Source organism: Sinocyclocheilus rhinocerous, unplaced genomic scaffold, assembly GCF_001515625.1.
Source record: "Sinocyclocheilus rhinocerous isolate Xijiao unplaced genomic scaffold, SAMN03320098_v1.1 scaffold735, whole genome shotgun sequence".
Lineage (NCBI taxonomy): Eukaryota > Metazoa > Chordata > Actinopteri > Cypriniformes > Cyprinidae > Sinocyclocheilus > Sinocyclocheilus rhinocerous.
Genome location: NW_015629505.1, coordinates 393,871 through 418,024, shown reverse-complemented (window position 1 = coordinate 418,024; position 24,154 = coordinate 393,871). Strand labels below are relative to the sequence as shown.

The window sequence follows — 24,154 nt, the reverse complement described above, 5'->3', positions numbered from 1 at the left end:
ACACAGTTTAAATAAAGTAAAAATCAGCAAACAATGTGGAACCAATTAAATAAGAAACGAATGTTTAAAAAAAACTTCCAAAATCACCTTAGATAAACGGCAAAAGTCAACAGGCTTTTCAAAATCCAAAATATTGCCAAACAGGCGCTTTTGCATCTAGTTTCTAAACTAAATCATCCGCCATCATCTTTTCTGTCTCGCCTCACTCTTCTTGTCAGTCAGCTCGACTCACTCTCCTCACCTGAGAAATGAAATCTGATCTGTGTGATGCGACTGTCGTTCGGCACGCTACATTGAGTAGCCGCGTTCAGTTTTTAATTGTAGTGTCTGTTCTTTTACTGAACTAAATGATTTTTATTACTATAAAAAATCAAAACGACGGTGGGGGTCGGTGACGTAACCGGTGTTGCGGCTTAACACCGGTATCACCGTCAACACCGTCTATCGCGGCAAGCCTACCTTCAACCCATTGGTCCCCATTGAAATCCACTATATGGAGAAAAATTCTGGAATGTTTTCCTCAAAAACCTTAATTTCTTTTCGACTGAAGAAAGAAAGACATCTTGGATGACATGGGGGTGAGTAAATTATCAGGAATTTTTTATTCTGGAAGTGGAATCCTTTAATAACAGTGTGTCATTTGGTGTGTCAGTTTTAGATTGCTCTAGGAACACAATTCTCTCATGTCAAAGGAAAACACAGTTCTGCTACATTGGTGTCAAAAATTATGGAATTCAGTTACATAACGAATCATCTGCCATGAGTAATCAGTTTCAGAAGTGTGGACATTCTCAGTGTGGACAGTTGATTATAGATTGTATTTTTATCATGAAACCAATTACAGAGGAGGTTGATAATCTAAATGGGGCATATCCCAACAAGCCTGATCTGAGCACCTAGAAGATGGAAATTAATGCTTTCCATCGGAATGCTGAATGATGCAATATGAGTCTGCTGAATCTGAAATGTGTCAGGCTGTCAAGAGAGCAAATTTTGGTAGACAATTTGAACGTACACAATGTGCTCGTAATGTGTTTGAAAGGTACGGTATACAGACACTTTTCCAAAACATGAGGTAAGTGAAACTGAAAAGTTTAGACAGGCCAGTTATATGATTCTGTTCCAGATCTGCTTCTGTGTTTTGAGCCACCCCACAGAACTAAATGTGTGTGCAATTAATCAAAAGCAACATTTCACACACCACAACATTTTTCATTCAGAATGCCACTTAATCAAGTACATATCTGTCTATTTTTATCTTTGTGTTTCTTTCTTCAGTCTGATTTCTCTCCCTCTCCACGTCACTCTCTAAATATCTGTTCTTTTTTGGAGTCTCTTGTCCTTGTCTGTGTTCTGTTCAATGCTTTCTGACACTCATCTGTTCATTGTACATTTGTGGTCAGTTTGAATCTACTGCAAATGACAGTGATGCTAATTGTATAGATTAGACATTTAATCAGAACAATTCACCTCTAAACCTCAGAGATTAGGAGTTCAAAATACAGTTATGCCTGTGCATGTGTGTAAAGCTGATGGACTTTTTATGTGTGTGTGTTTAATGAGTGCTGAACCTTTTCTCTTCCACTTTTACTTGTCTTTTTCAAATATGGCTTTATGTTTGAGATATCTATTGTAACCCGGCTTAAATCTCAGCCAAAAATACTGATACACCATTGGGAATGTTGTCAAGCTCTGTTTAAACTTACATTATGATTTGACTTTTCAGAGAATCAACGGAGAAGGAGGTGAAAACTCCTACATGACAAAAAGTGAAGTCTACAAAGACATTGTCACACTGCTGAAAAACAAGTCTCCCCATTTTGCTGCAGCTGCTGATGAACAGGTATTGCTTAACACCACACAAATACAGCAGTTTTATCTCTTTCAACATATATTAGTCATGCCTTATTTCCTCAGATGTTGGTTTAATACCAGTGCTTGGCATTGTTGGCTTTCAATTTCTCTGATCGTTTTTATCCTCTTCCACTGCATTTGGTCTTAAAATGCTCCAGATGGCAATTTCTGAACACATGACAGTGGTTTCAGTATAGTGTCTGCTGCACACCACAGGGCTTTGGATATCCTAACCATGTTCTGGGCAATCCTAACATGTGAATTGCATAATTCATAGCTATGCACTAATCATCCATAATTTGACAACACAATTGTGACAAACTTATATAATCCATATAAAATTATATAATAAAATAATATATAATTAAATAAAATGATCCACAAAATTATATAATCCTCCTGATGTTAAAAAAAGACATTAGTGCTCATTAATTGCACATCTCAGATACTAGATGGGTTTCTTCATCTACCTAAAAGTATTTGAAAGGCTGATGAGTTTTGTGAATATTGAAAAAGCTTGAAGCTCAATTGCGGTGGTCTGGAGAACCTGAAATTTCAGGCATCAGAGACAGATGACATCATCATGCGAGCATGCAGTACTCTTGACAGACATGTGCAGCCAAGTAGAAGTCTGCTGTTAGTGAAATGGAGTGGATGTTATTGATAGTACATTGCCCCTAGTAGAATTTTGTGTTAAACTGTTGTGTGTAAATTGGCAATCCTTGATGAGATCATTTTCTTTTTTATGGTGTGGATGGGTGCAAGCTACCAGAGGACTGCAAGTGCCCAAATAGCTTTGTTTTGATTTAGTTATTGTCATAAGGTACACTATCTTTCAAAGGTTTGACGTCAGTAACAAAATTTTTTTTTTCAGTTACAAAAGATTTCAGTTTCAAATAAATTGTTTTTAACTTTCTATTCATCAGAGAATTATTACAGCACATTTTCAACAGCACAGCTGTTTTCAACATTGATAATAATAATAAATGACTCTTGACCACCAAATCAGCATATTAAAATGATATTTGGAAGAGCATGTGACACCAGAGAAAAGAGTAAGGAAGAGCAGGAATAAGTCACATTTGAAAGTCATGTCCATTTTATTTGCATAGCGTTTTTCACAATACACATTGTTTCAAAGCATCTTTACAGAAAATCATGACGTTAATGTTTATAATATCTTAATATTTTTTATGTCTTAGTCACATTTAATAGATCAGAGCTGGGCAATAATGTAGTTTATATTTTGGAACAATATAAACAATCATATTGGCTATATAATATGTATCATTTTACCTGAGTAGACTGTATTTATGCAAGTAAAGTTGGATGTATGTATTTTCAAAAAATAAATTAAAATAAATTGTTTTTACTGTGTTTTTAATTAAATAAATGCAGCCTTGGTGAACATAAGAGACATTACAACATTCGAAAATCTTACCAACCCCAAATTTTTGAATGGCAGTGTACATGCATCGCTTTAATGCTTTAATATTTACTTTTAATGTCTGAAAAAATAGGGGGGGAAACATTTAAATAATTAAACACTGCATCATCAGTGTTGGTATTGTATTAGATGCTTGCACTTAACATTACATTAAAATCAAGCTCAAATGGAGTTTTTGACCAGCGAATGACGGAGATCTGTGTTTTGTCTGTCAGTAGAACGACCGCATCTGAGGCAGCATGTGCATCGCATAATACGCTTTAATCAACTTTTACAGGTTATATAACGTTTATTGTAGCTATATGGGCGCTTAGTATTTCTTGTTTAATACACTTGGCCAAAATCTCATGATATAAACGATGATGCGCTATATGCACAGGATATTTAAAACATACAAAAGTATATTGGCAACAACTAGACGGCAAATAGCCTACTTCACTCTTCAAACACACAACAAATATTAGCCTTTACAGACATATTGTTTGAAAAAGAAAACGCTGTACTTATTCAAACATCAGTTATTTATTTACCCTTGCATTGCGAACAAGCGGAGATCTGCCTCCTCCAGGCTGTGCGCGGCGCGTCAATCTGAATGGAGGCGGGGTGAAGTTACGAGGTTTCGCTGACAGTTTGAGGATACAATGACGTTACGAAGTTTTACTGACAAGCTCTTTTTAATGCTTATCATGGGTTAAATATTTGTAAAACCCTCTAATTTAAAATAATAATAACGAAATATAATAGAGATATGAAGTTTGGATAATTTTCCACGGCACACTGCCATACTCTGCCATACGAAAATGCCGCCCCTGATGACGTGACAGACAACTAGTTGTCCAGTCCTGTTCCGTTCACACAGCGCGTGTGTTCCGAGAATGCGGTTGTGAATCCTGAAAATGTACAGGTGTGAGTTCGGTTACAGAATGCGGTTGTCACGCCCGTAAATAACCAAAATGTGTGTGAACGTAACCGTATTAAGGACTCAAATACAGACTGACAACCGTATTCTGCTGCTGTGTGAACGTGGCCTTAAACCTGTAGACTACTGATTCAGTTATTCATTTCGAATTCCAAATATTTACAAACAGACTCAAGGAAAGAGGCCAGCACTTCAAACATAGACACACAAACAGCAGAACTGTCCTTCAACTGGCAGCAGTGTACTCCTGCTCGGCCCTCAGCATGTGGTGTGAGGTATGCAGCCTAAGATTAATCACAGCTGAGGAGAAGAGTGCAAAGGGAAAGAGGGGACAACCTAATGTCTGCACTTCTCTCTGTGCATCTGCTTGTCACAATAACCAGGAGAGAGACAGATTAAGAGACTGAGTGAGAGAGCGAGGGAGTTCTCTTCTCTGTCACTATGCTATTTTTCACATCACCACAGTGTGAAAGAATGTGAGAACAGGGCAGTTAGTCAGACCCTTCTGAATTAAGTAAAAGATAAATTAACAAATTGGGTCTCTGATAATGGCTTCAAGATGTGGTGAAAATTGTGAGAAATTATATCCTATTTCTCATCATTGACAATGTATTTGTTGGAAAAATGTTTGGTTTTACAGCAGCAAATATTTAGTCCTTTCTACACAAGATTTTAAAGACAAGAATTATATCTAAATTAATTTTTAAATATACAACATCTTTAAGAAATTACTATTTTCTTTTCCTTTTATGTGTGTGTTTTTCTTTTTTCTTTTGGCTGACTCAGTGTTGTCCAGATCTGTCTTCAGCTTCATCGGTAGCAGAGTTCAGTAAACGGCTTTTTGTTGATGCAGACAAAAGATTTCCTCCAACTTGTACATTTCTTTTCTTAAAGCAAAGTCCTCAGATCCACACTAATGTTTTATGCCGACCATTGGCGGTTTTATAACCAACATAATTCTGTCCTTGAGCAATATAAACGGAAACTCCATCATCAGGACAGATTTCTCTTTATGTTCGTTGTTAAATGATGGTGATGTTATCTCTCGCCAATATAGTTTGCAGATGGAAAGTGAAGGCAGACAAAAAGATTACTGCTGTACCATATAGTAGTGGTTATTGTCTAGCGCTACTCTGCCGGTGTAAAAACCTCTGTCTGGTGCTCCTGTCAGTTACCTTGAGGACAGAAAGTATCAAATGTTCCTTTCATCTATTCATTCTGCATTCAGAGCCAGTTTTCAGACACAAACTAAGCCTGCTGCAGAATTTTACCTTTACTCTCAGCAGAGATGTCCAAGTTAAACTCTGTCAGGTCCAGGGCAGGCTTCATCTTCCTCACTTGAGGAACAGTTCCCATGAGTCTGTGCTCAGTAGCTCTGCTCACCTTCCATAACTCTTGCCTCTGATGAATGTTCAGTCTAAGTATGCTATCATTCTAAAGATCTATGAGAAAAATACTGGGGAAGCTGAAGTAGAACTATATGCTGCACTTGTTTATTTGATACAATGTCATTTGCACATATCTCTGGACCTTTATAGGTCCTAGAACAACATCCTCAGCAACCAATCAAAGCCCTAACAGTCTAAAATCATAAGGCAATGATTGAATAATCGGAATGTTTTTCAGGAACAACAAAGGATGTTGATACAGGAATATGTCCTACTTGTGTAAATCATATCAGGCTGTTTATTTGGTACATAACAGTCACAGTCATACTTGCTATTGCTGAAAGGTGTCTGAATATTGTTGGCAACGTTTTTTTTTTATATTAGACCGGAAATGCCACTTCAAATTTAAGACCTGATTCAAAGTGCCTACGGTTAACCTACTGAACAGATGTTGCACTTCTAGTGTGATTTTCTGGAATGATTCTTCCTTGCCATGTTGCCTTTGGCTTGCTCACTGGGGGTATTAAGACACTATTTTCTGCAAAGCTGCTTTGAAACAATATGTATTGCTGAAAAGGAAAAAGAATGAGGTGAATATTCTTAGTGCGGTTTCAGTGTTTGGTTTTTGAACAAGGCTGGATATGTGAGTCCGATTATTGGTGGCAGCGAGGAGAAAGACTTCATTATTCTTTGAAGCAATGATGCCAGGCAGACGGTTCAGCGTGTGAGCATTTGTGTGTGTAAAAATGCCCACCAGACTTTCATGTTTTATTGTGCCAGCGGGCGGGAGCTCAACCATGAGCACTAGCAGCTGACAGGTGATGGACAGAGGCCGTAAAGAGAGAGCCAATAAATAGTCTGCTTAGACACAAATCAAACCCCTCTTTGTTCTCCATATTTTGCATTGGTTCCTTGTTTTCTAAATTTCATGAGTTTGCTTTTCTATGTCTTTCTAAAGTCTTCCAAACATATTTCTGCATAGTTCTCCTTTTTGCTCAAGGCTCTCTTCACCTTCTACAAATACACGTTTATCCACCTGAAACAAACCCGTTATGTTAGGGTGCATGTTGATATGAGTGCAGATAATGCTTTTAGTCGCACTATGGGACTCTTGTAACGTGAAAAGTTCAGCATAGAATAGGCTCTGGATTGCAGCCTGAGTTTGCTGTAATAAGTCTCAGACATGGTCTGGTCCTTCAGCCATCAGTCAAGCACCGGACCGTGATTATTGAGCCCAGAAACCCTCAGCGCACACCAGCTCTCAGCCAAAGACAACAGGCTGTATCTTCTAACATATCAGCTGCGTGAGGAACCGATACGTTTTTGTACTTTTATCAGATCAGACACTTTTAATCTAACATGCACAGCCAGGGCCGAGCAGAAGGTGACGTTCATCAGGGAAAAGATATCATACTCAACTGCTTTGTCAGACTGGGACAGGAAAACTGTCGCTCTGTTCCAAAACCTAGTAAGCTTCCTCTGATGAAGGCAGTATTTCAATTCATCATAGATGCACTCTCAACGTGAAAGCTGTTTCAAAATGTAACTTACTAATGCTGCCGTGATAGAAACCTAGCTTTTGCAAATTCTTATGCAGAATTCTTTGTATCCTTTGAAAAGCAATAATAATGTACTGCAATGAGAAACATATCCAAGACGACAAATTAAATGAGAAAAATATCTAGAAATACCTTTTTTTTTTTTTTAAAGATTTACTTTTGGCGTTTTATGCCTTTTATTTAGATAGGACAGTAGGTCGACAGGAAGTGAAGTGGGTGAGAGAGAGAGGGGGGTAGGATCGGGAAAGGTCCACGAGCCGGGACTCGAACTCGGGACGCCCGAAGCGCAAAGGCGCAACATGTCGGCGTGCTGCCCACGAGGCCATCGGCGCCGACTAGAAATACCTTTAATTCATTAGAACATTGATATGATACATTCAGTTCAAAAGTTTGGGCTAAGTAATTTTTTTTTTTTTTAAAGAAATTAATACTTTCATTGATTTACATTGATGAAAAGTGACAGTAAAGACATTTATGTTACAAAAAAAAATCAAATAAACTTTTTATTCATCAAAGAGTCTTGAAAAAATGTGTCGGTGTTTCCAAAAAATATTAACAGCACAGCTGTTTTCAACATTCATGATAATGAGAAATATTTCTTGAGCACCAAATCAGCCTATTAGAAATATTTCTGAAGAATCATGTGACACTAATGACTGGAGTAATGGCTGCTGAAAAAATCAACTTTACCATCACAGGAATAAATTAAATTTTAAAATGTATTAAAAAAGATATGCTATTTTAAATTGTAATAATATTTCACAAAATTACTGTTTTTACTGTATTTCTTATCACATAAATGCAGCCTTGGTTAGCAAGAGACTTCTTTCAAAAACATTTAAATTCTTACAGACCCTTTACATTTAAAAAAAAATTACATTACACCTTACATTTTACACACACACACACACACACGGAGTAAAAAAAAATAAAAAATTTTAATTATCCAAAGTTGTATTTATGATTTTATGCATATTAGAGTGTTGCATCACTCCTTTCATGATGCCTGTGTTGAAATCGATTGTGAGTGTCTTCTTTAGTGGTTAGTGCACTAGGTTTTGTAATATTCTTTTGTCTTGCAAATTTCTCTCTTCATGTGTCTTCATAGTTGGATGTTGCAGTAGTTTGTAGCGTCTGCGTAGAATCATGCATGATCTTTGGGGTTTTATGGCTTAAGAGACCCTTTTAGCCTTTTGACATTTGCATATAAATTACGGTCCTGGTCACAGACTTTACGTTTGTATGGGGGTCTAAATTGCCAAATGGTTCCTCGCCATCAAGGAGATTCTAACCAGTCCCCCCCACTATCATCTCCCCCATCTGAGTTTCAAACACATTCCAAAGAGACGTAAATTACCCCCGGGGCCAGGCACAATGGGCCTGGCTGACCAAGCAAACTAACACACACACACACAAACACACACACACATAAAGACCGTTACTCTATTATACTCTACAAATATATCTGGTATATTGCATGTGTTGTTTGTACGTTTCCCTATTAGATTAGCTGTTACCACTCGTTATTTGTATTAGTTAAAGCCCTAAACACTGATCTTCAGGTGTATGTATGTATCTTTGGTTTAATCTATTCTAAATGTTTGTTTCTTGGTATCAAAATGATCTGCTATCTATTTCTCAAACAATGATGTACAGTATGTGATTGTGAAACGCATCTTACTATTTGTAGCATATTTTGGGTAAAACTGCACCGATCTTCCAGACCAGCAATAAACATGCAAATGGGCCATAAACAAGAGACAAAGAAAGTTTCTCTCGCTCAAAATTCATGCCTCTGATTGGCCATTCCACCTAAAAGGGGGTGTGAATACAAGCCCTCAAAAGGCATTAGCCCGAAATAATCTTTGCTCAGAAACCCTCTTCGTTTGAGACAACACCTTTTCCAAGACTCTCAAGATCTTCCTCTTGAGTTTTATTTTCCGGCAGTTTTTATCTTCAAGTACCTTTAGTCGCTGTGGACTTTTCCTTCTTCAGAAGAACCAGAAGTAAAACTTCCAGCTCACTCCTAACGAATCCATCAAAGACCTCCGTTGTCTATCGCATCCGGACAATCGAAACCAATGGAAGTAACCGTTTACAATTATTTAGATGTGTGTTTAAGTTTCAGCCCCTTTTTAAGGTGATTTTTGATTCTTTGATGATTCTCATTAGGTTGTGGTTAAAATTGATGTGAAATACTGCCATCCTTTTACTTTTCTCTTTCTTTTCCTTACTTTGTTTCATTCTGTATGTGTTTTGCTTAGTTAGTTATATGTTAGATATAGTTTCATTTATTAAATCCCTTATATTCACAACTGATTGTCTCTGTTTGCTGCTCACAATTCGAAGTCAATGAATGTTTTGAACCCTTGCTACATATGTTAAATTACTGCTAGCACTGCATAAAGAAGGACAGTTATTCTTCCTTGGCCAGGAAAATAATCGTTCCTTGAATTGATAAATGATTATATTGTCTGCTCGGTGGACGGACAGATCAAATAATTGTAATATTGATTCTGCTACAGTTAATTCGAAGATATAATCTAAATATTTATTATTAATCATAACCAGTTATAATTAGTCATAAATATTTCCCTTTTTGAGCTTGAAATTACTACAAGTTTGAGGTTTACTGAGTACTTTTTGAGGTTTTCTCTTACTTGATATTCAGGCTTCTGTTTGGGGTGCCACACTGGAGAGTTCATTCTCCCTTCTTGTTCTTGGACAAGGTTTTTGCAGGTTTATTACTTCAATTATAATATTAAAGATGGGTGGAGAGGTATGAGGAAATGGATATAGCTTTGGAGGTTCTTAATTTTGGCCTTCTTCAGGCCAGAAATGCTCATGAAAGGCACAAAGTGTGCTTAGCCCAGCTGGATCCACACAGGGTCCCTTGTGCCATATTAAAAGCTATTTCTCTTGTGTACTCTTTCTGAACTCTTCCTCTCTCATACTATTCTCTCTTCTTCTTGCACTTTGTTACTTTTTCTTGCTGCATCTCTCTAATAGGTGGAACCAGTGAAAAGCTGGTGGAAAGGGCATAGCAGGTGCCTGTGACTAAAATCGTTCCTGCCTCTTAACCATTCATATGTCTCCTGTTGAGCTTCTCACTGAATTAATAAAGAAGTAGGAGAGAGAAAGATTTCGAAAAAATCATTGTTGCGTTACTTTGTCACAAAAACTCCACTGACTGTGTGCCAAACTGCCAGCCTGCAGTTCAAGAATGTATAGAAACAATAAACCTCTCATATTGTATAGACAATTAACAGAAGAACTTTTGGAAATAGGTTTCTATTTTTTCCCTCATTTATTCTCATAACTCAAAGACAGGACTGTTTTTCTGGCAGTGGACTGTGGAGAAAGGCTGTATTATATAAATGTTCAGGGATACAAATTCATAAGTGGGATTTAGTTTTTATACGTCTCTTTCTTAGAATGAAAAGTCTGCGCTAGCTCGAATATGAGTGTGTGATGTGCCTCCCCAATAAAGAGACAATATGTCAGATGTAAAATGGAAAATATGTTGCTAAGAGTGCATTCATGAAGATCTTTGTTAAACGAAAAATGCTTAAAAGGAAGAACTTAGACATGTCCTTTTCCTGACTCCCTTGTTTCTTTTTTTATTCACTTTCTCCTACAGGACTTTGCCATTCAAGATGTGCCATCCGCTAAAAAGATCTTACATGTGGAAACGGTGGATGTGGAGGAAACAGGCCAAACCCTGAAGTCTTACGACCATGAGGAAAAGAATGTGCCTGAAAAGGCGAGACAACAGCTTGTGCTGAACAAGCCGGGCAGTAGGAAGAATAAATTAGAACCATCTTTGAAATGGAAGAACCTCGGCCTCACGTCTTCTTATGAGTAAGTGATCATTCCAAATCCCACTGGATCTCAAAAAACCATCACAGCATGAACATCAGAGGCCACCGACACTGATGTTTGCTGGAGTGCCACTGTTTGTCTACATACTGTATAGATACACATTTCAATAGTCAGCCACACTTGGTTGTATGGCTTATATATTAGTGGCTGTTCTCTTGTGAGTGTCAGTTGGTAAAGTCATGGCATAGCTATCCATAGTGATGGTCAGCTGATAAAGGCAGAGTTGATCACTCAGACATGTGTTCTCCTCCTTGGATTGATCTAGCAGACAAATTAGCCCTTTGGCTATTTCAACACTTGTTACTGGTAAACGTCCTCTGACTAGTCATCTAGGATTTCCAAAACAATAATCCTTTGTTTTGGAGAAATAAGAATTTCCCAGATGTGAAAATTTACGCTGTTCTGCCAGAACCAAACTTGCATTCAAATGATGTAAGCGTTTTCTGTAAGGTGTCACAGAACTAGACACACTCAGAAGGGCTACAGCAGGCTGAAACTAACCTATTACCTGATGGGAGGGAAAAAAACTATTGAACAAACAAAATTAAAGATGAAATGCAACAAAGGTGCCAGTTAAACTGAAAATTGAAGTGGCTTTTAAAAACATTGTATATGGAACATCCACATACAGTAGTCATAGGAGATACTTGTGTGGTACAAATAAAATATCGGACTAGACATACAAAGCATACAAGACATTATGCAATATCATAAATGGTGAATTTAAAATTGAAAAAGTTACCTGACCTTTTTTGTACCCCCAAAACAATTTAAATAATTTTTCGTATCCAAGTGAAATGACTTCTCAAATGAGAAACAAATGTAGGCTGGGACTTGATTGTTTCCCATCTGTAATTGATTGGTTTGTTTTCATTTGCTAATTGCTGCAATCATCTCATGTGAGTGACAAGTTCAACAATTATGACAAGTTTTTTTTAAATAATGATGTGCACAGATAAATCAATAATAATTAACATAGGGTGACCATACATGCTTTTTTCCCGGACACTTCCTGACCAGGATTTCTATATTGCCTAAAATATCCAGGTTTTGGCTTTGTTTTCATACTTGCTGAAGGTAATTATCAAAAAGTAGTTTGACCATTAATATGCAGGCATTGTACATAATCGACCAATCGTGGCGTGTCAGAAAAAGGGATCTACAGAGAACGGTCAAAGCGATGCAAATACGCTTACATATTAGGTTTGTTCGACTTGAAGCAGCGCTGCAAAGACCGATCGGTGTGTGACATCAACGTACCGTGAGAGTGATTCGAAAGCATACAAAGAAACAAAGCCAAAACCTGGATATTTCAGACAATATAGAAATCCTGGCCAGGACACGTCCGGGAAAAAGGGCATGTATGGTCACCCTAATTAACACTAAGCAATATTCCATTAAAAAATAAATAAAAATAGTTGATTTTGATTTCATGGTGACTTTTTAAAATGTATGAACATGTGTTAAATGTCTGGTTGCTTTTTTTTCCAGTGAGGTAGAGGAGAAGGCCAGAAGGAGCAGAGAAAGCAAGAAGATCTTGGAATACAGCACAAAGTCACCCACATCCGAGAACCAAAAAAAAGCAAATTTTTCTGGATCGTCTCTACCAGGCTGCCAGTCTTCTCAAAAAATGTATGCCACCATAATCTCAGTCCACAGAAATCTCTTTTTCATTGTGCATATGGTATTTTCTCTGAGGTAAAAACCCAACCATTGAAACAGGATCTGAAAAACCCTCTCCCAGGAACACGCATAATTGAATAACCCTTTATTCTCCCGGCCAAACATAAAAAACTTATCCAATCACTGAATTGGAAATAAAGACTCACTTTCAGGGCAAATTATTTCAGCTGTGGATAAGTATTCATTTTATAGCCTTTAATAAGACACGGATGAAGCAGCCGTTCAGGTTGGTGTGCTCATGGAACGGTCCTCTGGTGCTACTAGGTGTAGCGGTCTGCAATAACCGGCCTGTGCCTGAGCTGCTGATAACCCTGTTCCATCTCCTGACTCCTCTGTCTGTTTGGCGATGGTGAGTGAAAACTCCAGCTGTCCCCATAACATCGACTGCCAGAGTACACAGTCCTGCCTGTAAGGAGCTCCGGGTGTAGCCGCAGTCTCTCTTTCCCAAGTCCTACTGCTAATAGAGGCGTTTTAAATCAGTGATGCACACGAAAGCCATTGTAGCTTTCTGAAGATCGTTTGTGTGAGTTCATTGTACACAAAAACATCAGTAATGTAATGTATAACACACTAAGCCAGCACACTTACAATCATTCGCATTGCAGCACACACATCGTGCTTCCAGTAAGTGACTAGCACCGATTTCGCTGTTTATCATGGTGTGAATTACAAAAAGATGAGTACGCTGCTGTCCAGCAATACAGTTATCCCCTTGAAAACATATCTGAGTCCCTCTGGTCTCTTCTCCGTGTGTACCGAGGTTCATGACTCGTTTGACGATACATTCATTTCAGAAGCCTGATCCACTTTTAACGGCCATCTGCGTTTGTGCGTGCGTGTGTAAGCTTGCGATGAAAGAGTTCAGAAATGCACTGATGACCACTCCAGTCTTCCTCTCTCTCTGTTGCTCTGTCTCTGTTCTCTCCATCACCTGCCATTTAATTTGATGCCATTGCTTAAGATGACACTTCAAATACACCCCTGAGTTTGATGGCCGTTGTGTCCAAGGGTTTGAGCATGAAGGCCTTTCAGAGAGCAATAATTCATTCCACATTGGATTCAGGGAGATTTTACCAGAGCTTTGAGAGAATGTGCTGTGTGGTTTGGCTTGCACCTTCTCCAAATCTCCTCCAATTTGATGTATTAAGCTCTATTTATTATAGAAAGGGCTTTTTCTATAATGTCCTGTTATGTATGGATAGTTCTCATTTCTACCCTGAGAAAATTCTGTGGGAGAGTACTTCTCACAGTGTGAGTCTGAGAGACCAAAAATTGTGGGCCAGCTTGAATATTAATACGTCTAATAGGTGCATGTGTGTGTGTATGCGCAGTAAAAGCCCAGGAGGAGCTGACGACTACAGTGAGAGTTCATCAGAGGATGAGGAAGATGAGGAACAGCATGAAAGACGTGCAGAGATCCCCACCGACCTGCCCTCTGAATACTGGCAGATCCAAAAACTAGTCAAATACTTAAAGGTAAAAAACACATTGGCTTGTATATGCACACACCAACATGCCTCAATACTAGGGCTGTCATGATACCAGGTTTTCAGTACACAATTATTGTGGCCAAAAGAATTTACTATAATGATATTATCACGATATATATAAAAATATAAAGATAAAATTATATATTTATTTATTGATAAAAATCAATAAAATTGAATCACATTAAAAAATTAGCTGGGAATGAATACCTGGCAACCAAAAGACAGCTGAAATAGCAACTGAAGAAAATATGGCATGTTTGGAAATCCTGCACCTGTCAACTGTGATTGGACGGGGGGAAATTAGGCTAGTTTTCATTCTGTTTGGGTGGATTTTGAGTTGACTTTGGGCTGGAAATTTTTCTGGGACATGGCAAGACTAGGGTGTCTAATATCCCATCTTTTTCCCAAAACATGTCCACTCTGGCAAGCTAATTTTTTTCTTTTGTTTGTGTGCAGGCACAGTGTCTCACTTTTGTCTGTTATCTTTTCTTACATGATTTTGTGCAGCAGTACTAGCTACACAGACGCGTTTTTTTCTTTCTTTCTGTTTTATGATTGTTAGCAACTAGCATTAAGATGCGGTATTGCCACCTACTGTGTTAGAGTGTTGACCAGACAATGGCACTGGATTATTTAAAATATCATGTGTAGTATTAACATGATATCATTATTTCAGTTTTTAAATGTCATGGTTATCATCGATACTGGTATTTTGCAACAACCCTAGTCAATACATTAAAAAGGTGTTTACAAAGAACTAAATTTGCAAAACTGGTCTCTTGCATTAACATGTGAGAATAAAATAAAGTAATTGAAATGCATATCACCTCCTTATAATATGTGACCCTGTCTGTGAAATCCAGGCTAAAGTCTCAAAATCTAATTATGAGATAACAAGCATCACTGCTCCGGGTGTGTGTTCACGGTGTGTGTGTTCACTGCTGTGCGTGTGCGCTTTGGATGGGTTAAATGCAGAGCACTAATTCCAAGTATGGGTCACCATACTTGGCCACATGTCACGTCACACTCACTCACATCAAAGTTTGATTTCAACCATAGTTTCACTATGATTTCAATCTTTGACATGGCCTTACTCAGTCAATGTTAAAGATATAGAGGTTATATTTTCACAGAATGTTCTACATCTTTATGAAGAATGATTTTATGTAGAAAACAGTAAATCACAAAAAAATGACTTTAGCTGGGTTCTCACAGGCAGGGTCACGTATAGTAAATAGTGTCAGAAGGCATAGGCCTACTCTAGATAAAAAGGGCGCTGATGTTAAACACTCAAGGGCACAGTGCGTACACATTTTTCAAAAGCATCTTCTTCAGTGTAGTCGGCAATAAATCATGTAAAGAAAAACATCCAAGCAAAGTTCAGCCACAGGTAGATATTTTTAGCCCAGTAAAACAGGATAACGAATGTGATTTTCCCAAAGGGAGGTGCTCATCCTCTACCAAACGTCGGGGATAAAAAGCACTTGATAACAAAATTCCGTTTGATTCTCACCAAATGATCGTTTGGTAAGCGGATTTGAAAAGTTTGTGTTTTTTTGTGATTTGTGTGAGGTGTTTGGGGATGCGTTTGTTACAGTGCTGTGTTCAACTCTAGACAGGATGTGTTTGTAACGTGCCCTTCCCAGCATTCTATCTGTCTGGAAACCACAGTTCTTATTTATGAGGGTTTGTCCACTAACGCTCTTATAATGTCATTACCATCAGAAGCTGAAACACAGTCTGTGCCAAACTAAATATCTGTTTTATTTTTGGAGTGAAGGTTCAGTTTTTCTCCTCTCCTCTGTCTTTTCTTCTGCTCTTTTCCAGGGTATAGACATGCGTTTGTATTTCTGGGAGATTACGTTTCTATAAGGTGATGCATGAATGATCGGACTTGTGCTTTAATGGCTGTTTATCTAGGGATATTTTTGCAGTGTACATTACCTGAACTGTACATTTGCATGTCTTCATGTTTGCTTTTCTGTACACATGTACGGAGGACAGTTTGCAGCAGTGACTAGATCCTTTCATGATGTTCACGGCAGTATTTAGTGTTATATTAAGAAATCGCGCATGTCTTCAGACCGCAAAACATATTACACACACCAAATCCATTCAGTCGTTGCCTGGATGTGCCAAAGAACAAGCGTTGAGTATAATTGCACGTTCACACATTCACAGACCCACTTTGTAACTGCATCAGTGTGTAGAGGAGGTGGCCACGGGCTGTTTGTCTCAACAGATTCAGCCCAACTGCCTCATTAGCTTGAATTAGAGAAACATGGCAGGCAAACAAAGTTGCATAGAAACATTCTCTCACACTCTCCCTTCTCCCAATTACCCAGTTCTGCATCCCGTTAATCGCTTGTAAGTATGTGAATTGCTAGTGCCCTAATGCTCTTATATGCTGAAAAAGTGTTTGCAATTTGCGCCAATGTGATTAGCTAAATTTTTTATTACTGACTCAATTTGACTGAAAGGTTGCAGAGTGTCTCTGTCTGCTCAGGAAATGTCTAAATCTGGATCTCTCTCACTGCAGTAGCTCATGCCTCACTTGCATAGTGCTCACTGTTTCTCACAGACTACAAAACTGAGAAATACTGTTTCAGAAAAATAATGTGCATAAATAAAAGACTTCAGATGATTTAAAATAATCCTCAGCATGAAATTAATTTATACTATAAATCATCTGCAAAAGCTTCACTTTCCGATCTGCTTAGTGGCAGAAGTAAAAATTCCTGTCAGAACAGAACAGTTGTTATTTGTAACCAGAGTAATGTCCACATCTTGTTATCTCACATGGCCTTTATGAGGTCTTGCTCCCTCTACTGGACAAAGTGAGTAATAAAATGAACGCGTCAGATCAAGCTGCGGGTGCACTTTTCTTCATAAAAAAGCTTTACCTCTATATAAATGAAATTTTTTTTTTTAATTTTTTTAAAAGGTGCATGGTCAAATCAGTATTCTAATAAAAGCTTTTACATAGAACGGGCTGGCTCAGTAGGGCTAATTTCATTAAGGTTACATGACAAGTCGAATTCTACTCTCCAACATACCAACATGACATACACTACAGTAATATTAAAACTGTAATATTGTCAAATATTGTTACAATTTAAAATGTGTTTTATATTTTAAGAGATTTTAAAATGTAATTTATTTCTATGATGGCAAAGCTGAATTTTCAGCAGTCATTACTCCAGTCTTCCATATCACACGATACTTCAGAAATTATTATAATATGCTGATTTGGTACTCAAATAACATTTCTTATTATTATCAGTATTGAAAACAGTTGTGCTACTTAATGTACAGTGGAAGCCATGTTATATGTTTTTTGAAGTTGAATTTTCTGACATTATAAATGTCTTTACTGTCACTTTTGATCAGTTTGTTACATATAGTGGATGAAAGTATTAATATTAAAAAATGTATATAAAAAACTTACTAAATTCTTACAATATTATGTACAGCAGTACACCCATTCCATCCATTTTCACACAAATGGTTTGAGTGTGTGTGTGTGTACACACGTGCAAGTGAAGGTGCTCGCAAATGCGCTGTGGATGTGCTGTTTTGCATCAAGTTAATACTGTCCATTAAATCTGATACCTCTTTGCTCTTAAATCTAGAGGAGACAGCTCTGCTCTGTGGCTCTATGGCTTCTCTCTGTGTAAATCATTTATACAGCTGTCTTTATCTTGCTCTGGAGAGCTGGCTGCTTAATTGAGGATAAATGATAATGATCAGACCTCAGTCAGCTTCTCTATAAATTAACTCTAATGTGTGTATCACAACACTCGTGCCAGAATGAACATTCACATTCTCTTTTCCTAATACCTCGTTGTTCTCCTGATCACTCTGCCACTTTTTTTCTTTCGGTCATCTCAGTTTTCTCCAGAGCATCAGTACAGCTTTGTTTTCTTCTTAAGTTTTATTTATATATCCATTCTCTCTGTTTGTCTTTTCCTCCTTTTTCCTTTCTGCTTTCTTTTTCTGTTTTCCCATCCTTCTCTGATTTGCTCTTCAGGAGAATTTGTTAATTTTGTGAGCTCCGTCTGCAATGGGCAGGAGTTATGAATGTTGGCTCATTCTGCACAGTTTTTTTTGGTAAATATTTCAAGTATTCTTTCCTCAGGATATATTTTATATGGTGACACAGCTTGTGCTGTCACTGGGACCTGCTTTTCTGCTCACAAACAGAATGTCTCGGCACTGCCGCCAACAAGACTGGTTTCTGAAGCACGTGTGAAACATCTCCAATCCCATTGGCCCACGTAGCCTGTGACATCACAGGCGGGCGCCCAGAAGTATAAGAGGGCACCTGCCGAGCACGTCACCTACTGGGGGGGAAGCATCAAGAAGTGTTAGAATCAGAGCGTGGTTTAGAACCGGAACGCTTCTCATCCAACACCTTCCTGAGATCCGCTCTCTTCTTCGTAATGCTCACCCACATCTGTGCCTAGAGGGAGGAGTGGCGCGAGTGGCCACGTTACTCTTCTGATCCTGCCTGTGATCCTCAGATCGAGACGGACCAGCCCCCTCAGAGGTTTTAGAGGAAGACTTGGGATGGCGGAGAATGAGCTTCTTGAAGCCAGCGGACTGCAACTTCGTCGCCCTGAACTTCTCAACCACCACCTCAGTGGAGGTGCCAAAAAGCCCAGAAGGCGACAGCGGAGCATCAAGAAGAAAGGCTTTCTCCTTCCTCCCGATATATGTGAGATTTAACCACAAATGCCTCTCCATAGCCACCGTTGTTGCCATCGCACACCCAGTGGCAGCAGCAGTCTGCTTAGTGGCGTGAAGAGCCAAGTCTGTGATGCAAGTTCCTTAACTGCCTCAGGGGACAAACCCTTGCCCTCATCTCGGTCTTTAAGCAAGACAGCTTGGTAAGCTTGAAACATAGCCATTGTGTGCAAGGCTCCACCAGCTTGGCCTGCTGCCACATACGCCCTGCCATTCAGACGTGAGGTGGTCTGAAGGGGTCTGGATGGCAGAGCAGGAGTCCTTAAAGAAGATGACTCCCGCTTGGGAGAGAAAGCTCGCAAGCGTCTTCTCCACAGGGGGCATCTTTGCATGTTCGCGATCAGCCACACCCTCAACATTAGTGTAATCCGCATGCTGTAAAAGATGCAGTCGAGCCGAATACGGAATGTCCCACGATCTCACTTACTCTGTTTGGAGGTCGGGAAGAAAGGGGAGACTCCTGGGGGAGAGGAGGTCATGACCAGAAAGCGCTTATCTAATCTGCCACGGGCGGGCTTCTGCCTTTCACGTGACCAGACTAAATCAAGTCTCTTAGTGGTGCACGCTATTACTCCCAGCGTCTGGATCCCGCCGAGCGCCCGAGCTCCAAGTGGAAGCTTTTAAAAGGTCCATACCCTTCTCAAACTTTTCTGCAAGCTCGACCTGCGAACTCTGTGATCTTTCAGCAGCAGCGGGACCCGAACCGCGAGACACAGATGCTTGTCCCTCGTCCCTCATCCCTCAAGAAGAGGGACAAAGGCGAAATGGAGCTTTCTCATTGGAAATTCTCACAATGAGCACATTCAGAGTCCTCGAGCACCGATTGTGCAAGCTCCTCACAGAGACACATAACGCTAGGGCTGCCACTAACGACTATTTTTATTTCAATTAATCTATCAACTAATTTATCGATTAATCATTTAATCTAAACGATTAATTTCCCACAAATCAACATATCCACGTGTTCTAGTCTACTAATAATAAAATTATAATCAAAAAATACTTTTTTAAAGGAGTATTTACCAGAAATGTTATTTACCAGAATTTATTTAGGAGAAAAATGTAAATGTGCAGTATTTAAAAAAAAAAAAAAAAAACTTTTATTTTTTTCTTTTTTCTTTTTTTTTTTTAAATAAAATCAATTAATTGGAGATGCTTATGATTATTAAAATTTTATGGAATCATTAAAATAGAATCCAGAAAATAATGGAAAACAGAATTTGGTAAAGATGAAACTGTAAAACTCAATTAATTAGACAGGCTTTTTGATTAATACAATTTAATTTACCCATTAAAACAGAGTATAGAAAAATGAAAATGGAAAAAAAATTATTTGGAAATAAAACGGATTTAATAGTTGTTTAATATTGACCAAGCACCATTTCATTCAAATGGCCACTTAATCTTTTATATTTGACCATTTCTTTAGGACAGAAATGCTATAGCCACTGTAATTAAATGACTATGTGGACATCAAAACGTGTAAACTCAGAGTGAGGGTTTGAGCTTTTATTTTGAAACCACGATGTATTCTCCTATGTTTGCGTAGATTTATAAATGATTTACCTTACAAATCTGATGAATCGCGACAACCCTACATAACGCATAGGTCGAGTGTGTCCTCGGGTGTCAGAAACCTCGGACACGGAGGCACACACTTTCTAAAATGCTCACTTGCCTTGGTTTCTCCATAACGGCTTCACACGCACTGTCAAACAAACTGCTCCTGAAGACAACAAAAGTTGGTGACGTGTTCGGCAGGTGCCCTATTATACTTCCGGGAACCAGTCTGTGACGTCGCAGGCTATGTGTGCCAATGGAATTGGAGTTGTTTCACACATGCTTCAGACACCGGTCCTGCTGGCGGCAGTCCTCATAGTGTCCGCTAGAGCAGGGGTTTTCAACCTTTTAGGACATGCGCCCCCACAAGTTTGCCCCTCCCCCCCATTACTGTATGAAATACATATACTACACAAATATCCATTAAAGCTACAGAAGTTACTTTGTTAAGAGCACCGAGTGATTTCTCTTTAGCTGTTTGATTAACATTATTAAAATTATCCGTTATACTGATGTACATCTGATATTTTCTTTGCTGTTTACATTCACTAAAGAAATAACCGACTGTACTTATGAGAATGCTCATCAAGACAGCCATTCATAATTGTTGAATAAAGTTGTTGTTGTTTTTGTTTTTTTTGCGCACAAAAAGTATTATCATGGCTTCATAAAATTACGGTTGAACCACTGATGTGACATGCACTATTTTGTCGATGTTCTTTTTACCTTTCTGGGCCTTGAACGTAGTTACCTTGCTGTCTATGGAGGGTCAGAAAGCTCTCAGATCTCATCAAAAATATCTTAATTTGTGTTCTGAATATGAACGAAGGTCTTATGGGTTTGGAACAACATTAATTTTTGGGTGAACTATCCCATTAGCAGGTTCTCACGCCCCCCTTAACGGGTGCTGGTGTCCCCCTGGGGGGGTGGGGGCACGCCCCACAGGTTGAGGTTGAAAACCCCTGCACTAGAGGACGTAGAAGGGGAACTACAATCTATCAGCTCGCTCTGTATTTTTGTGACAGTTAAATTATTTCAAAAACCACTAGACTTGGTTATTTATTGAAGACAAATGTTTTCAACAAGTAGAGAGCAAGCTTTTTTGTCTTTTTAACCTTGATCACAGATGAATGTCAGGCTTTGTTTCCAACCTTTTTTCTGAAGACGTTTTAATACAGCTGTCAGATAAGGCCTGCAGACCCGGGCAGCATTATCATTCTTGTCATCCAAATGGAGAAATTAAGTGAAAACATGTTCTAAAGGACATTGACTCCATCTTATAGTGCATAAGGTTATTTCTGATACATCTGTGAGTGAGTGAAATCTGTTTAATTGAATAGGGTTTTTCACTATTCACATTGTTTTGAAGCAGCCTTACAGAAAATTATTATCTTCATGTATAATGTTAATATCTTCATGCATTGTAGTCGCATTTAGCAGATTATAGCTGGGTGATAATATATTGTACATTTTGGGATGATGTAGGGCTGGGCGGTATGACCAAAAATTTTTATCACGGTATTTTTCAAAATTATACCGGTTTCACGGTACATGACGGTATTTTTTTTTTTCATGCATGACCGGGTGTTAACCATATTTTCTACTGATTGAGAGAGGAAATACTGTAGTATATTGACTTAGAATGCCCTATTTTACTGTCATGATGAGTGAATATTGTCAAAAAATACCACACTAAATAGTGACTAAACACGACCCCTTTTAATACATGTTAACCAGGAGTCACTCTCATTTATAATCGCGGCATCGTCTGATAAAATCAACACGCATCTACACTAAAGAGCGGCTATGCGGTTGTTTTGGCTATATTACTTTTTTTGTCTCATGCAACGCACTGCCTGCACTGAGTAAAAAACTAAAAAAAACAACAAACAAAAAAGTGCATGTGATATTAACAGACGAACTACGCTCATATTTATAATTCCAAACAATCAGTAAGCGACAGGTGCTAGGAAACGCTGTTTTGTACTCATTTATTGACGAGTCAGCTGCGGTGCGGCCAACTGAATGCGCTGCTTCTCTGCCGCTCACTGCACAGAACAGACACCGAGAGAGGTGACACTTCTCCGGGAAAGTCAGACCTCACGTTCGCGGGACAGCACTGGAGAAATCTTCCAACTGAACCATAGCTAAGGTTTATCCAAAAAAGTCGCTAGGTTTGTCAGTATGAATATTCTATGGAAAAAAGCCGCTAAAAGGGTCTGAAAGTTGCTAAATCTAGTGCTAAAGTCGCGCTCGTGTGTGTGAGACGCGGGAGCTGATGGCAGGGGGCGGTGGATATTTGTGGCGGTCAATGTGGATATTGTGGATGAGTTCTTCTGTCATCACGTTCTATTAGTTCTACAGCTTCAGTTTCGGAACTTTCACGCTTAGTAACACATACAGCTGTTCCCTCACCACAGTGCAACAGTGAAAAGGGACCCCTTTCAAACAGTGTCGTGTTCCGAACGTTGTTTAAGCGACATACACCGGTATTGCGGTATTTTAAAAATTCATATCATAACAAAAATAAACACCGGTATTCGGTATGAACCGGTATACCACCCAGCACTAGGATGATGTAAACCAGTGTTTCTCAACTGGTGGGTTGCGACCCAAAAGTGGGTTGCAGAGTGTACAGTCAAAGAAACAACATCAACAACAAAAAACTTAATTCTAAATGTTTTTCTTATGCAAGACTTTTATTTTGAAAGATGTGCGTGAAAGCTGTTGACACTTTATTTTTGCAGTTTAAGTAAAGACTGCCTGAGAAAAACGTGCTGTCCCGATTCAGTATCGGCGGTCAGATGAGATGTTGTAAGGCTTAATGTCAGTCTCATTATTCTATCATTATTTTTGTAGCTTGTTATGAAATAAAAAGTCTCTCACCTCTCAAAAATGAACTATCCTGTCCTGTCAGATGTTATACTGTGCTTGTAGCACGCACTCTTCAATTGCACGTGCAAATGTGGCGGCGCACACTGTATATCATTTCACTAAAGCGCAAAAGAAACTACGAGCATGCAACATGTGAAATAAAAGTAAAGTACCAATAAATCACATAACTGGTACTTCGTGTGTTAGCTGGGAAGGATTTGCATGAAGGTATGATATTCATTCTATTCAGGAGCAGTTTTCATGTTTTATTAACAGTTCATGTTAGTATTGTGTATTCACCATGGTAACTGTTGTTTTCATAACCCAAAAACGTCATGTCATTTTCACTTTGTGTTATTTTGTATATGTTTAAATGACTGGTGGCTCATACCAACTTAATTGTTTTAACAAAAACTAGTTTGGGACTGCTATTTAAAGGGGTCATATGATGCGATTTCAATTTTTCCTTTCTCTTTGAAGTGTTACAAGCTCTTGGTGCATAAAGAAGATCTGTAAAGTTGCAAAGACTAAAGTCTCAAATCCAAAGAGATATTCTTTATAAAAGTTAAGAGTCAACCACGCCTACCTAAAATGGCTCGTTCTAACACGCCCCCACATGTCTACGTCACGATGTGGGAAGATTTGCATAACGCCGGCCAAATGTTCACGCAAAGAAAGAAGGCGTAACTTTTATTCTCGCTGCGAAACTGGAAAGCGAAACTACTTAGTTTGGCCTTCCAAAAGAGGACGAT

General features: G+C 38.6%; 1 protein-coding gene across 1 annotated transcript in view; it reads left to right on the top strand.

Moving 5' to 3' along the window:
- Window positions 1-24,154, top strand: part of odad2 (outer dynein arm docking complex subunit 2) — a 61,418-nt gene that overhangs the window by 5,441 nt on the left and 31,823 nt on the right. Inside the window, exons 7-10 of the mRNA XM_016550939.1 lie at window positions 1,727-1,843; window positions 10,808-11,028; window positions 12,541-12,681; window positions 14,064-14,208. Coding sequence (XP_016406425.1) covers window positions 1,727-1,843; window positions 10,808-11,028; window positions 12,541-12,681; window positions 14,064-14,208 — 624 coding nt within the window. The remainder of the gene's footprint in view (window positions 1-1,726; window positions 1,844-10,807; window positions 11,029-12,540; window positions 12,682-14,063; window positions 14,209-24,154) is intronic.